At 61.4% G+C, this 14,008-nt stretch overlaps 1 protein-coding gene across 1 annotated transcript; it reads right to left on the bottom strand.

Annotated features, from left to right (window-relative positions):
• Nucleotides 1-2,773: 2,773 nt before the first annotated feature.
• On the bottom strand, nt 2,774-3,973 carry LOC123393540 (testis-expressed protein 19.2-like). The gene is made up of 2 exons (XM_045085990.1): nt 3,348-3,973; nt 2,774-3,277 (listed from the first exon to the last, which is right to left on the bottom strand). The coding sequence occupies exons 1-2, from the start codon at nt 3,855-3,857 to the stop codon at nt 2,774-2,776; spliced, it is 1,014 nt and encodes a 337-aa protein (XP_044941925.1). The 5' UTR covers nt 3,858-3,973.
• Nucleotides 3,974-14,008: the final 10,035 nt, after the last annotated feature.

Genomic DNA, 14,008 nt, shown 5'->3' with positions numbered 1-14,008 from the left:
GCCCCATCCTGCGGAACCTTCTGGTGCGGGAGCCTACAGCCCCAACGCCAAAGGCACCCAGACTTCTGTCCCCAGCAGGAGCGGGAAGCCGAGGCTGGAGAGCCATGTCCAGGACAGTGGAGACGGGAGCCCAGCCCCTTCTGTGCCCACACCTGCCCCACGCACCAGTCTTCCTCCTCCTCTCCCAAACCTGCTCGGGCCCTCCATCCCCTGCCCGCCTCCACCGCATGGCGTACCCCAGGCACCCCCGAGAAAGGGGGTGCACCCCCAGCCGTCCCTACCCCACACGCCAAGACAGGCAGGACCCAGCAAGAACACGGGAGGAAGGCGCTTTGAAACCAGCACCCGGGCAGGCAGGAGCCCAGAACGGACATTTTCAGCCCCGCGGCCCCGGTCACTTACCCCCGGTGTGGCGGCACTGGAGGGAAACAGGCCCAGTCTGCGGCACAGAGGACTCCAGAAAACACGATTGCGAGCCCAGGTGGGCCGTGTGGCTGTGGGGCCAGAAGTGATCTCCCCGGGGCTGACATGCGTGAGGGTCGCCCTGCTGCCCGCAGACCTTGCCCTGGTCCCTGAGTGGGGAGCAGCGGTTCCCAAGGTGGGACCTCCCGGCTCCGGCCCCTCCCCAGCAGACACCACCCCAGCCGCCCCCGCCACGGCTGCGCACAGCTGTGTCAAGACCCTTCCCCGAGGAGGGGTTTTTGCTGCCTCCACGGCGCAGCTGTGTCCTCACCGTGGCCAACAGCGGCCTGGAAACCCCTCTTTCCACGGTGTCAGGTTGTCTGCTACAAAGCGACGGCATGCACGTGCCATCCAGACCCCCTGGCCCTTTCAGGGGAAGGATTTTGGGCCCCAGGACGCCCCTTTCCTGCTCAGGGACCCTCTCTGGCACACACGCCCCTGAGGCTGCTGGGAAAGTCATGGACTCTGGATTCAGGGGCACGACCCGGCCATGAGGGAAAAGAGGGGACGCTGGGCCTCCGCCAGGCTCTGGGGCTGCCCAGGAGAGACGGTAGGGCCCACCTCACCTACACCCCACCCCGGAAGGGCTAGGGACAGTGCTGGCCACACGGGATGTCAGTGCCTTGGCTGTCCCCTTCCTGCCTGACCTGCAGCTGCTCCTCCCGCTCAACCCTGACACAGACACTACACTGTGAAAGAAAGCTTTTAACAAAATTTCTAACTACCCACGGAAAAAAGGCTATTAACGATACGAGCCAAACAGTGACAGCATTTTCTGAGAGTTCCGTTACTGATGTTAATTTCCCTCTAATCTGCATATCTGTTTTCTGAATCGTGAGCAACGAATATGCGTTCTTTAGAAATAAACACTCTCGGAAGCCGCTTCTAGAAGGGCGGCCTGTAAGTGTGTTAGGACCCGGTGCTAAGAACAGCGTCCGGGGGCTTTCGTCCCAGACACCCAGCGGGACACTTCCACAATCCAGCGTCCTGGCCCTCTGAAGGACAGGGGCCACCAACAGGTCGCGGGGCTCAGTACGTGGGCAAAGCGTGTAAGACAAGGAAAGTGGGCTGGACGTGAGGGGAAGTTGCCTCCGCTCTCCTGGACGCGGTTTCCAAGAGGCCCCACCTCCTTCGGCACCCGACTCTCCTCCACCACTGCCTTCTCCACCCGCAGCCGCGGTTTGCTCGTCTGTCTCCCTCCCTGGAGAGAAGCTGCACCCCTGGAAGCTCCCCATCTGTTTTGAATGACATATCCTGATGCCTGGAACATGGCATGGTACACAGTAGGTGCTCAATACATGCTTAGTGACTGATGCTTTCCAACACCAGTCACAGAAGGGGGTGTGCAAAGTCCATGGCACAGTTTACCGACATCCTACACGGACGTGTGCCTATGGCGCGCGGGACACGTGGCGTGAGCTAACGTGAATGGGAGTGCTGGGGATGTTAGGGCCGAAGTCCCGTAAACCGTGCCTGGGATTTCAGCTGGGAATTTACTGGGTTGTTGGGGTGTCTGGCTGGGGCCGTGGGAGGGAGGAACGCCTGCTGCTTCCCTCTCTTCCTGGGACACGTTCTCTGCCCAGTCCTGATCCTTCCCAGGAGTCCTAGCAGGAGGCCCGACAGGTCACCCTCGGGCTTCCCGTCGTCGCTAGCTCGGACGCCACGGCCTTCACCGGTGACCGGAGCAGCTGGCGTAGCCGGGACACTTCCGGGCCAGAGCAGGAGAAGACAAGGAAGACCGACGGGGGCTTTCTGAGAGAGAGCTCGGACGAGGGCCTGAAGCAAAACTCTTCGAACTTTATTTAGTTAGAAAACGACACAAAGAAACGGGTACTAAACGGCCCGACTGCACAGAAGGGCAACATCCGCGGCCAGGCGTCTCCCGGGGCGGACCGGAGGCCCCACGGCGGCGGCCAGGCTCCCGGGGGGCCCCAGACACCATCCGGGCAAAGGCAGGGCCGCATCCCCGTCGCCCCCACGTCCGCGGGCTCCCGGGACACGGGCCCCACCGGAGACCTGCCTGCGTGTGGCCAGGGCAGGGCTGGCGCCCAGACACGTGTCCCGCAGCCACTCACCAGGCGTGTCCCGGGGCGCGTCAGGCTCTTCTGATGGAGAAGAACTCCTGCCCCGGTCCCGCGCCCCTGGGTCCCTTCCACGGAGGCGGCGGCGATGGGTCCCCTTTCTCAGTCCGCGGGCAGCTGCCCGCTCTCCCTCCCCAGGCACGAGCGCCCTGTCTCCCTTGCCCCCGCTCCCCGGGCTGTCGCGGGGAGGGGACAGCCAGGACCGGAGCGGCCGCTGGGGCCTCCGTCCCTCAGTCCCGGGGCCCTGGGCCGAAGGGCTGGAGCGGGGGCAGCGGCCCCAGGGCCGAGGCGGCGCCGGCAGCCGGGCCCTCCCCGGGCCCCCCGGACGCCCCGGGCCCGGGGCCCCCGGCCTCAGCGGCTCCCGAACCGCGGCCCTGGGAGGCCGAGCACTGCGGCCTGGACGCCGAGGCCCCCTCCTCCGCCTCCCTCGTGGCCCAGGGCGAGTAGGAGAGGATGGTGAAGCCCATCTTGAGCAGGGCCGAGGCCGCGGGGACCAGCTCTTCGGTCTGGCCCGGAAACGAGGACTCCAGGACGCTCAGCTGCCACCGGTGCAGGTCCTGCTCCCGCGGCGCGTCCTGCAGCCGCACCACCCACACCTCGTCGGGCTCCAGCAGCACCCGCCAGCCCTGGCCCGGCGTCCTCCGCGTCCAGCCCGGCGTCATCTTGCGGAGGTAGATGGCGTCGTAGCAGCCCACCATGGAGATGACCTGCAGGTCCCTCAGCCAGGCCTCGGCCTCGGCGGGGTCCACGGCCCGGGTGGCGCCCAGCTCCAGCACCATGGGCTCCCCCGGGGGGCAGGTCCACCTTGAGAAAGCCCTGCCACGGGGGAGGGAGGCTCGGCCAGTGCGAGCAGGTGGGGGGCCCCTCGAGTCTCCAGGGCAGGCTCTGCATCCAGTCCGCGTCCTCGGGCCCCAGGCCCAGGGGGGCCGCGTCCTGAGGCTCCAGCTCGGTGGGCACGAAGTGGTGGTCCGGGCCGGCCTCCTCGGACCCCGCAGGGGCTGGCGCCGGGGGCCCCGGCCCCCAGCCTGCCGCACCCCCCTGGGCGGGGTCGCCTTGGCCCTGCCCCCAGCCGAGCCCCGAGCCCGGGGACCCGCCCTGCTCCGAGCCCGCCGCCTCGTGCTCCGCCAGCTCGGGGTCCCAGTCCTCGTCCTCCCAGTCGTCCAGCTCCAGCAGGTCTCGGAGTTCCAGGAAGGCGGTCTTGAAGCACGCGAAGCAGACCCCCGGCTGCGCCCCGTGTTGCAGCTGATACAGCCAGGACGCGTGGAGGTAGGACATGCCCTCGGCCCCGTGCCGCGCGCTGACCGGGGGGCACATGGCCGTGCGGGGGGGGGGGGGGGGGGATCCTCCTGCGGGTGTGTGGGCCGGGCCCGATGCAACAGGGACCCGCAGAGGTCGGGGACGTCGGGCTTCCGGAAAATTCTGCAGCTTCCGCGACGGCTATTCTCTGGGAGGCTGCAAAGGAGGACAAGCAACTGAGGTTGGGGGCCCCCCCTGGCAGGCGGGGTGGGACGGTCACCGGTCGCGGTCGCCGGGAGGGGCCCGGGCAGGGGGGGGCGACGGGTTGAGACCTGGCCCTTTCAGCCCTGCCCTGCGCGTAGCTGCTCCCAGGCCCGTGGGGCACGCGGCGGCCCTCCCCGGCCCCCACCCCCGACACCCCGGCACCCAGGCGGCAGAACCTCCGAGAACCAGACGGATCCCGACAGAACCTGAGGGGAGTTGACGGGACCTGACAGGAGCTGAAGGAACCTGAGAGAACCGGAGGGAACTGAGGGAAGCTGACAGGAGCTGAGGGATCCGGACACATCCTGACAGAACCTGACAGAAGCTGAAGGAAGCTGAGGGAACCTGACAGAAGCTGAGGGAACCTGACAGGAGCTGAGGGAACCTGACAGGAGCTGAGGGAACCTGACAGGATCTGACAGGAGCTGAGGGAACCTGACAGGAGCTGAGGGAAGCTGAGAGAACCGGAGGGAAACTAAGGGAAGCTGACAGGAGCTGAGGGATCCGGACACATCCTGACAGAACCTCACAGAAGCTGAGGGAAGCTGACAGGATCTGACAGAAGCTGAGGGAAGCTGAGAGAACTGGAGGGAAACTGAGGGAAGCTGACAGGAGCTGAGGGATCTGGACACATCCTGACAGAACCTCACAGAAGCTGAAGGAAGCTGAGGGAACCTGACAGAAGCTGAGGGATCCGGACACATCCTGACAGAACCTGACAGAAGCTGAAGGAAGCTGAGGGAACCTGACAGGAGCTGAGGGAACCTGACAGGAGCTGAGGGAACCTGACAGGATCTGACAGGAGCTGAGGGAACCTGACAGGAGCTGAGGGAAGCTGAGAGAACCGGAGGGAAACTGAGGGAAGCTGACAGGAGCTGAGGGATCCGGACACATCCTGACAGAACCTCACAGAAGCTGAGGGAACCTGACAGGATCTGACAGGAGCTGAGGGATCCTCACGGAAGCTGACGAAACCCGATGGAAACTGATGGACCCCGAGGGAAGCGCATGGAACCGACCCCCCACCCCGCCACAGGCCAGGCTGGGCCACCTGGGTGCTTCAGCCTCTCAGCCCACCCCAGCCCGCCAGCCCGTGTCCCCCAGACCCTCTCCTCAGCCCAAAGGGCTCTCACCCTGCTCGGCACCGCCCTCCTGTGGGTGCCCCCCAGAAAGGAGGGGAAGCAGCCCACCTGGGGATATAAAGGGCCCTTTCCCATGGTGCTCTGGGCTCATCTGCATATCTCCCATGAGCCTCAGCCCACCAGGAAGTGAAACTGCTGAGTCATCGCCCCCCCCCCCCCGCCCCAGGAGAGCCCCGTGTGGCGCCCCCCTCAGGGAGGGCGGGCTGCCCCTCCCCCGCCCCCAGCACCATCACGCCTTCCCCTGTGTTGCTCCGCCCCTCCCCCCACCCTGTTCTCGGGGTTCTGTCCATCTGCGGGTTCTGAGGCTGTGCAGGCGGGCGCCACTTGGATGGTCCTTGTCCCTTCGTGGCTGACCTGCCCGCTCATGGGTCCTGTCCTGTGGCTGAGATGGATTCTTTCTTTCTTGTCTTTTGATTAAAGCTTCCTTATGAATTCCTGAAGCTGATTACGTCCCAGTTATTTACATTTTAAACACATTTTCCCCTTTTGTGGCTCTTCTTTTCATTTTCAAAATTAGACTATTTGAGCTCTCTTTTGAACACAACCGTTATTTTTAGATCATTCTGGGTTCTGAGCAACATTAAGTAGAAGGTCCAGGGTTCCCGTACACACCTGCCCCTCACGTCTGTAGCCTCCCCGCTACCAACAGCTGCACCACGGGTACATTTGTCCTGACTGTGAGCTGGACGGAGCAGCAGCAGGACAAGCACAGCTAGTCTGGAAAAGACGAAGGCAAAGGTCCTTGGACCAGGAGGTCTCAAATTTTGTTGCACATTAAAATTTTCTTGGGAAGTTGAAGAGTCCCACTGCTCATGTCACAGCATGTGACAGACACACCTGAGTGACCGCCAGTGGTCATACCCTCCCTGTGACTGGATGTGGAGCCTGAGACTCACTTCCACCAAAGAAGTGGTACAGGGGGTCAATGCTACAGCCTGAAGTCACATTGTGTGTCCCTCCTGCAATGACATCACTGCGAACGTACATAAGACCCCAAGCCAGCTCTTGCTGTCCCTTCCTGGCCTTGAAGAGGGAAACAGCCGTGCCGTGAACTGTGCAGGACACTGGTCACCCTCTGGGACCCGAAAGTGGCTCCAGCTGACAGCCAGTGAAGCCGAGGCCCTTAGTCTCCAGCCCACGAGAATAGAAACTGTGTCAGCCGTGAGCGCAGTCCTCCAACAGTTTGGCTGCATTTGTGAGACCCTGAACAAGGGCCTAGCCAAGGCCTATTCCAACTCCTAATCCATGGAAACTAGGAAATAAATATGTATTGTTTTAAGCCTAAATTCGGTCACTTGTTACAAATCAGCAGAAAACTAACCTTTGCCCACACTAGTTATATCAGAATTCTCACATGGGATCCAGGCATCTGTCGGTGTCTCAGACTCTCCAGATGTTTTCAATATGCTGTACAATTCCAGAACCAGTGCCTAGACACCTGGATGAGCTTAGACGTTTCCACAGATTCTGAGCCATTAATCCTCCACCCTGGTCTTAGCCTAACTCATACTCAACCCAGGCTCGGCATGGAGCCCAAACAGCTATGGTCACCAACGAACCTGTGACTAAACAGCTTAGCGTCACCTGCCACACACTGGAAAGTACATGGTTGGACCGGCCTCATGGCCCTTCCAGGGGCAGCAGCGACCAGAGCCTGACCCCCAGACTTGTCCACGTTCCAGAGCCCCATCACCACTGGCCCAGGACACGTGAGCTCTCGCGACAGGAAAGGGTGGAGGGGGAGAATCCAAAGTCAGTGAGTGCGAGCAAGTCTTGTTGGACTAGAAGAGGACCAGGATGGCCGTGCTGGTCAAGTTGAAGGGTCCCCACTGCCCTAGGGGCTGAGCCCCTTGAGAGGAAAAAGGCCAAAGGCCTCAGTGTGCCTCTGAGCTAGTGCTTATCTTCATCATGTCCATGAGGCCCGCGCAGCTCCTGAGGCTTAGAGAACATTCCAGAGATGTTTGTGGGGTGGATGTGTTCCCACCTTTTGGCTGGCCTGAAGACCTCCGTCCTTGGGATGGCCATCGAAGGCCATCTGCGGCCTTCCCAGGCATATCCTCTGCACCCCCTGGCTGGGTTCCGAGCCACCTCTGGGCTGGTGCCTTTCCTGGGCACAGGCTCTGCCAGCGTGTCCCGGAATCTGACCTGAGCATGGCCAGTCGTGCTCAGAGAAACCACCTGACCCAGAAAGCCTACAAGCCCACGCCCGCTTGGATCTGTAGGCAGGTGACCCAGTTAGAGTCAAGCCCTAATAAGAAAGAAAAGCATGTTTAAATAATCAGGCGATTCACCGAAGAAAACCTTCTGGAAAACTGTCGTAGTCCTCATGACAGAAAGGATGGCTGCGCATTCGGAAGGAGTGCGAGTACTGGGAGTTTAAGCAAACATTTACACGTTTGCTTTTGTCCCGCAAGAGGTCAGCCTTCAGCTCCTCGCAGACGCCGGAGTTTTGATCGCCTTTCTCCGCGGAGAGGAACGGCTCCGTAGGTCTCCGCGGCACAGGCCGAGACCCCTCCTGCTCACGGAAGGAGGGATGGGCACGCGAGGAGGCGGGGCGGGGGTGGCTTCCCATGGCCGTGGACGTCGGGAACGCCCTCAAAGTGGCCTATCCTTGACTTGTTTTTTTTACTGCCTTACCCCATAAAGCTAGAGTCGTGTTTCCAAAAGGATCAGGAAGCCATGAAGAAAAGGACAAACAATAATTCTGACCAAAGAGGTACTGGTTCCGAGTAAGGGCCCTGAGTTCAACAGCGCCGCCGGCTCCTGTCTCCCCAGTCCCCCGGGCCAGCCCGGGGTCGCACGAGAGCGGGGTCTCCAGCACCACGTCCTTCCGCAGGGACGCGTGGTCTTGGAAGCCACCGCGTGTGCCTCGGGCCGTCTCCATCCCGCGCGCCGGGTACACGTGCTGGTCCGCGTCCGGCTTCATCTCACCACTCCGAGTTTTAGAACCAGATGGTTCCGCTGCCTCTGTTTCCCGGTCCGTTCTGACGACGCCCCTTGCCGCCCGTGTCCCAACCAGCCGCCTTCGGCCTCCAGCCGCCACTGCGTAGAGCCTTGACTGCAAAGGACACTCTTCCCTGAAACCCGCCTTCTGCCCTTTCCAGCACCCGCACGACGCGACACCGGCAAGGCGCGACACTGGCACAGCATGACACCACAGGCTTCCCCGGTGTGCGTCAGGCCGGAGGGCCCAGGCCCCACCAGCTGCGGTCCCGCGGCGAGGCCCCGGTCCCCTGTCGTGCCCCTGTGTGCGGGTCTTCCTCGCATCTGCTCCCTTCTGAGGTTGCGGCCCTTTGTCTACTCCGGGGACTACTGTCCTTCTCTCCCCGCCGAGGAGCAGTCTGCCGGGCCTTCGGGTTTTCTCGTTTAACCTAAGACGAGCACTCAGCAGGGACTCGCCAGGTGAGCCGCGGTGGGCAGCGCATGGACGGGCGACAGTGACTCCCAGCAGGAGCGGCCCCCTCGGGCTCAGGTGTCTGGCGACACGGTGGCATCGCGGTGGGGCCCTGTGGCCGTGGGGAGAAACGCCGACCCTTCCAGAGCAGGTCTGCCGGCCGGAGTCCCACCCAGGGCCCGCGACCCCGTGTGTCACCGGAACGGAGTAACCGCAATTCACTGCTCCTGTGGGAGCCCTTGTCCTGGGGGAGCAGCAGCCCCCGGAAACCAGCCAGCTCAGCTCTCTGCTCTGTCCCCATCCGCCACCTCCACAGCCACCGCGCACCGGCTGTCCGCTCGCCGAGACCAGCTGTGCACAGTTCGCCCGTATCTTCCCGAGGGTCCTGGGACCCCTCAGAGGCGCAGCTGGTTTGCGGCCAGAAGCCACGGGGCACCCTTCCCGCAGCAGTGCTTCCCTAACCCCGATGTTGAAGGAAGCTGTATGAGGCGTGGAAAAGCACCAGACAGAAAGGAAGCGTCTGTCTCCGCCTGAGCTCCCTTAGCCCCGGAGAAGATGGCTTTAGGGAAAGTCACCTGCGGAGCAGCACTGAGCAGAGCAGGGCCCCGAACCCCACTTCTGACTCAGCCCAGCTTGTCACTCCCCAAAGGGCCGGTCTTCACCAGGGCTCCTCGTTGGCAAAGGTCCGCACAAAGCTGTGGTGGGCACTCGGAAGCCTCAGCTCCTGCTGCTTGTGACCACAGGCCTCCCCACAGCCTGTGATGTGGGACTGTAACGGCCCAGTTTTCAGGGGAGGGAATGTGCTGTGGTCACAGGGCTGCCATTCCAAGGAGGGAAACCATGTCCACGTCCCTCTACTGAGATCCCCATCGTCACCATCCGTGTGTGACTCAACACAGAGATGTCACGTCAGCCCCGAGACTGGGTCCCTGGGGTGCTGTTCCTTGCCACATGGGGAGGGATGAGACAGCTGGCCCAGGAAGGACATGAAGCTTCAGATGGGGGACAGGTGTGTCACAGCCGGTAACCACACTCCTGGACTGTGTCTCCCACGTGCTGTGGCTTCCGGAGGGTGTTCCTGAAGAGGGATGGGACTGAAGACCCCGTGGGAGACTCAGGAATGAGGGAATCAATCCCAAGCCAGTTGGCTCCCTGCTGTTCCAGGAGCAGCCGCGGTCCCCCATCTCCCGGTCAGGACGTCCTGCAGAGCCGCCGGCCACACAGTCCACGCCGTCTCTCCATTCGCACCACGAGGGAAGGCAGGTGCCACCCAGTGTGCGTGCTGGACACACTCAGCAGACAGTGGGGAAGGGGCTTGGCGGGCCTGAGTGTGGGCGACAGGGGCCCAGGACGGGGCCAGGGAGGTGGGGAGAGGCCTGAAGATGCTGGTGGCCGGGGCAGCCCCTTGTAGGTGGGGGACGCTGAGCACCTTCCTCTTCCACATGGTGACCAGAGAACCTCAGAAGTAACTCCACATGCCCGTGATTCACTTTGAGAATTACTAGTCAGAAAATCTCACATTTCTCATTAACTGACTTTACAGGTTGGCTCCACGTGTAACGCGCCTGATGACGCAGGAGCCACACATTCCTCAAAGGGAACTCACTTCCCACTGGAACGCTGAATTCAGTGGCACCGAGGGTTCGGTAAAAAGGAGGTGGCTCGGGGTGCCTTTCAGAGGCCGCAGCCCTGTGGGGTGGTGGGTTGTTAGCAGTGTGGGCGACGCTTGGCGGCCCCGGACTCCAGCCGGGAGGGGAAACGGCCTGAGCAGGGGACCTGCTGTCCGGGGGAGAGTGTCCTTCCGCGAACGTGCTCTGGCCTCCAGGGCCCTTGGGGAGGGACTAGCGTCCTGGACTTGCCTTCCTGCGTCCAGAGCAGGCCAGGGTGGACCCCCATCCTACAGCTCCCACCCCCAGCACTCTGCCCTGGGACTGCACCCCATCCTTCTGAGTGTGCCCCGTGTCCTCAAACTCCGTCCTGTTCTTTCCTTCTTTTCTCTTTGATTTGTTACGGACAACCTTCCCTTTCACCCGTCCTGTCTTCTGCTGTGTCGCCCCGTGTCACACTTGTACCGTGTGCTCTGAATCTCAGGTCGTGGTTCGGCTGCCCTAGAATGTCTGTTTCAGTTTCCTACAGGTTGTTTCACAGGCAAGTTCTGATTCTTTACTGCTTTAGTCGTGGTTATCTGGAAGGACTCATGGCGACTCCAGGCCACCAAAGTCCCCTTGCTCTGAAGCCTAAAGGGAAAAGTAGGAGACAGCTTTTCGTGAAGTGAAATTTATTCCACTTAAAATCCTTTCGTCGTGGGCTCCTGGTGGCTGAGTCCGTGAAGCATCTGCCTTCGGCTCAGGGCAGGATCCCGGGGTCCTGGGGTTGGCAGCCTCCCTGCCCCCAGTCGGGGCTTCTGATCCTGCCTCTGTCCCACCCGCCCCACGGAGAGTATGGACTTTTTACCTCCAGTGTGAAAAACGTCTTTCTGGAAAGCTGCCTTGGTTGGAAAAGTGAGCTCTTGGTAACCCCGATGGTGCCCCCAGTTTTATTGATCTGTCTGCCCAGAAACTCAAAAAGCCTGGTTAGGCCAGATCTGGCCCTGGTTTGGGGAGTTTTGCGAGGCCTCCCCCGGCACAGGGCCCAAGCAGGCTGGGTTGTAGCGTTTATCTGTTTATCTGTGCTGACTGTTGGCTTCTTACCAGCTGTTACAGAATCGAGTTTTGACATTTTGAGAAGGTGCTTCCCCTGCCTTGTCCATCGCCCACCTCTGGCAGATGGGCGCGCAGGTCCTGCTAGGCCGGGGTGTTGGGGCAGTAGGCACAGCTGCCGGAGCTGAGGACCAGAAACCCACACGAGAAGTGGGAGTCTGAAAGCCAAGGTGCTTCTCATGTGTAGTGAGAGAAAAAAGGCTTTTTTCTGGAAATTCCAGAGCTCAGCAGGAGCCATCAAGAACCCAGGATGGGTAGGTCGTCCACTAGACAGTGTCCCCAAAGATGCCCACGTCCTGTGTCCATGTCACTGCCACAGTGGAGAGACTTTGCACGTGTGATTAAGTTAGGGTCTTGAGGTGGGGGTTAGCTTGCATTCAAGTGGGCTTCACGGCATCTCCAAGGGTCCTTACTAGAGGGAGGTAGGGGTGGGAGTCAGAGAGAGACTCTGAGCGGACGGAGGAGAGAGTACTCCGTGCTGCTGGCCGGGAGGTGGGGGAAGGGCTGCAAGTGGCTCCAGACGCTGGGAAAGGCCCGAGAAGGGATCGGCCCCTGGAGCTTCCAGAAGGAGCCAGCCCTGCAGACCCACCGGCTTCGCAAGTCCGGAACCACAGGAGAAGAAATCGGAGTCACATTGAGCTACTGAGTCGGTGGTTATTTGTCTGGCGGCCACGGGAAGCTCGGGCAGGATGATGGTGTTTCTCCGGGAGGTTTGGGGTTCTGCAGATGCCCCATTCGCAGCGCACCCCCGGGCGGGGGCAGCGTGTCTAAGGACAGCAGCATCCAGGGCATGGCTGCTCCCAGGCGGAGTGTGCCCGGGCTGGGCTGGCAGACTCCACGCGAGGAGGCAGTCTTGTGGGGACTCAGGGAAGACCTGGTGTTCCCTCCTTGGAGGGAAGTTCACCCCGAGTCTGGCTCTTCTCACGGCTGCTGCAGCCGGGCACAGAGCCTCCCCTGCTTGGAAGTGACTATGGCAGCGGCGTGGCTGATGGGTGTGTGTCTAGCCACGTGGGGTGTGAGTGGACGCGGCAGCCTTGACTGTGGCGGAGCTTCAGACACTCACGAGGTTTGACATAAAGGAACTTAAGGGAGATTCCAAGGGCTCCAGAGTCATCCCCAAGAGGGTTTTGGGCTGTAGAAGGCCAGGGGAAGGATGTCCCCGCCCTGCTGTGGTGCGGACACCTTCCCCCGACGGTTCTGTCCATTTACCCCGCGCCAGCCGCTGGCTGGGGCCTGCAAGTGTGGAGGTTGGGTCCCAGGCCTGCCCTGGAGGGTCCACATTCCAAGGGAGTCTGACGAGCAGGTGCCGGAGAGCAGCTGGGGGAGGTGGTCTGTGGGGACCCCATAGGACCCCAACCGAGAAGGGCTGATTTAGATACTCCCACTGCCCGTAAAGCTCTTCCAGAGGCTTTCAGTGGCTTCTGAAGGTGTGGTCAGAGCACATATTTATTCTAGAGAATTAAGCAGATGTGGAAATCTATAAAGAAAATTCAGTGACTCATAATCCTACCACCCAGAGGCGATCACCGCTGATGTTGGTGCGTTCCTTTTCGGTCATCCTTTATAGGCTCACAGACACGTGACGCCCAACCAAGGGCGCAGACATGCACGTGACCTGACATGCGGACACAGGGCAGCAGCTGCACGTATCACACCCAACACTTGCAAACGTGGCTGCAGACTTTCCTCTTCCACAGTCGTAAGAGTACTGGGTATACAAACCTATAACCTGCTTTTTTCCTTTTCACTTAACAGAGGCCAATGACCTGACCCTGGCGCTTCTTTGAAAACGAGTTTTCTGCGGGGACGCCGTACCGCGGGGACGCCACGTCCGGATGAATTCCCCATCAGGTACCGACGCGCCTTCCCAGTTTCCACTCCTTCGTAGCGTTCCGAAATGGACAGCTTGTTCCGCAGTTTTAAGCGAACTCCTGCAAATCCGCACATCTCCCGGTCACCGCTCCCAGGATCGGGTTTCCACCTTCCCGCTCTCCTCTGCCCGACTCGCGCAGCGCACCCGCCGCTCTCTGCCCCGGCCGCCGCCTTTCGTTGGTGAAGGGACCTGAGGTCTGAGGGCACCCCAAGTTGTTATAACTCTTAGATGATTCCTCCCGTGACTCACCCAGGCATTCTGAAGGGCACGGAGGGTGGCCTGCGTCCCTGTGTGCGCGGCACGCAGAGGACAAGTCCCCGTTCACCGTACCGTGGACGGCCGCGCTGGAAGCCCCGCCCGGGGGGCAGCCGCTCCCGCTCGGAGCTGGCCGTTTGTTCCACTTGCTCCACTTCCCGCTTCCGACGTCTGTGCACCCTCCGGGGGCGGCCACCATGCTGCCCCGGCTCCTGGCTGGGCCTTCACTGCCCCAGGAGTGCCCACTTAGTACCTAACAGGTGAGCGGATGGATCAGTGGGAAACAAGGGAGCGAATGGCTCTGGCTCTGGCCTCTGGGTCACAGGACTGAGGACTCGTGTGGCTCGGATGCCGGAGAGGGGGGCTGCCCCTCTGGGGCCCGAGGGTCTTCCCTCTTCTCAGGCTCATACACTCTCCACATGATGTTCCTGGTGCCACAGGAGGCTGATGATCCGGGTACTGAGAAGGGAAATGAAAAAATGTCTCCCCAGATTATTTTGTCTTGTGCCCTGAATCTCTTCTCTGCGTCAAATAGAGACCTGAGTCGGAATCAGTCTGACGCTCTGGTCATCGGTCAGGAGAGCTAACAAAACTAAGGAATC

The sequence above is a fragment of the Mustela putorius genome, unplaced genomic scaffold, assembly GCF_011764305.1.
Source record: "Mustela putorius furo isolate JIRA1106 unplaced genomic scaffold, ASM1176430v1.1 tig00000873_pilon_pilon_pilon, whole genome shotgun sequence".
Taxonomy (NCBI): Eukaryota; Metazoa; Chordata; class Mammalia; order Carnivora; family Mustelidae; genus Mustela; species Mustela putorius.
The sequence above is the reverse complement of the archived record's forward strand: the minus strand, read 5'-3'. Positions and strand labels throughout refer to the sequence as shown.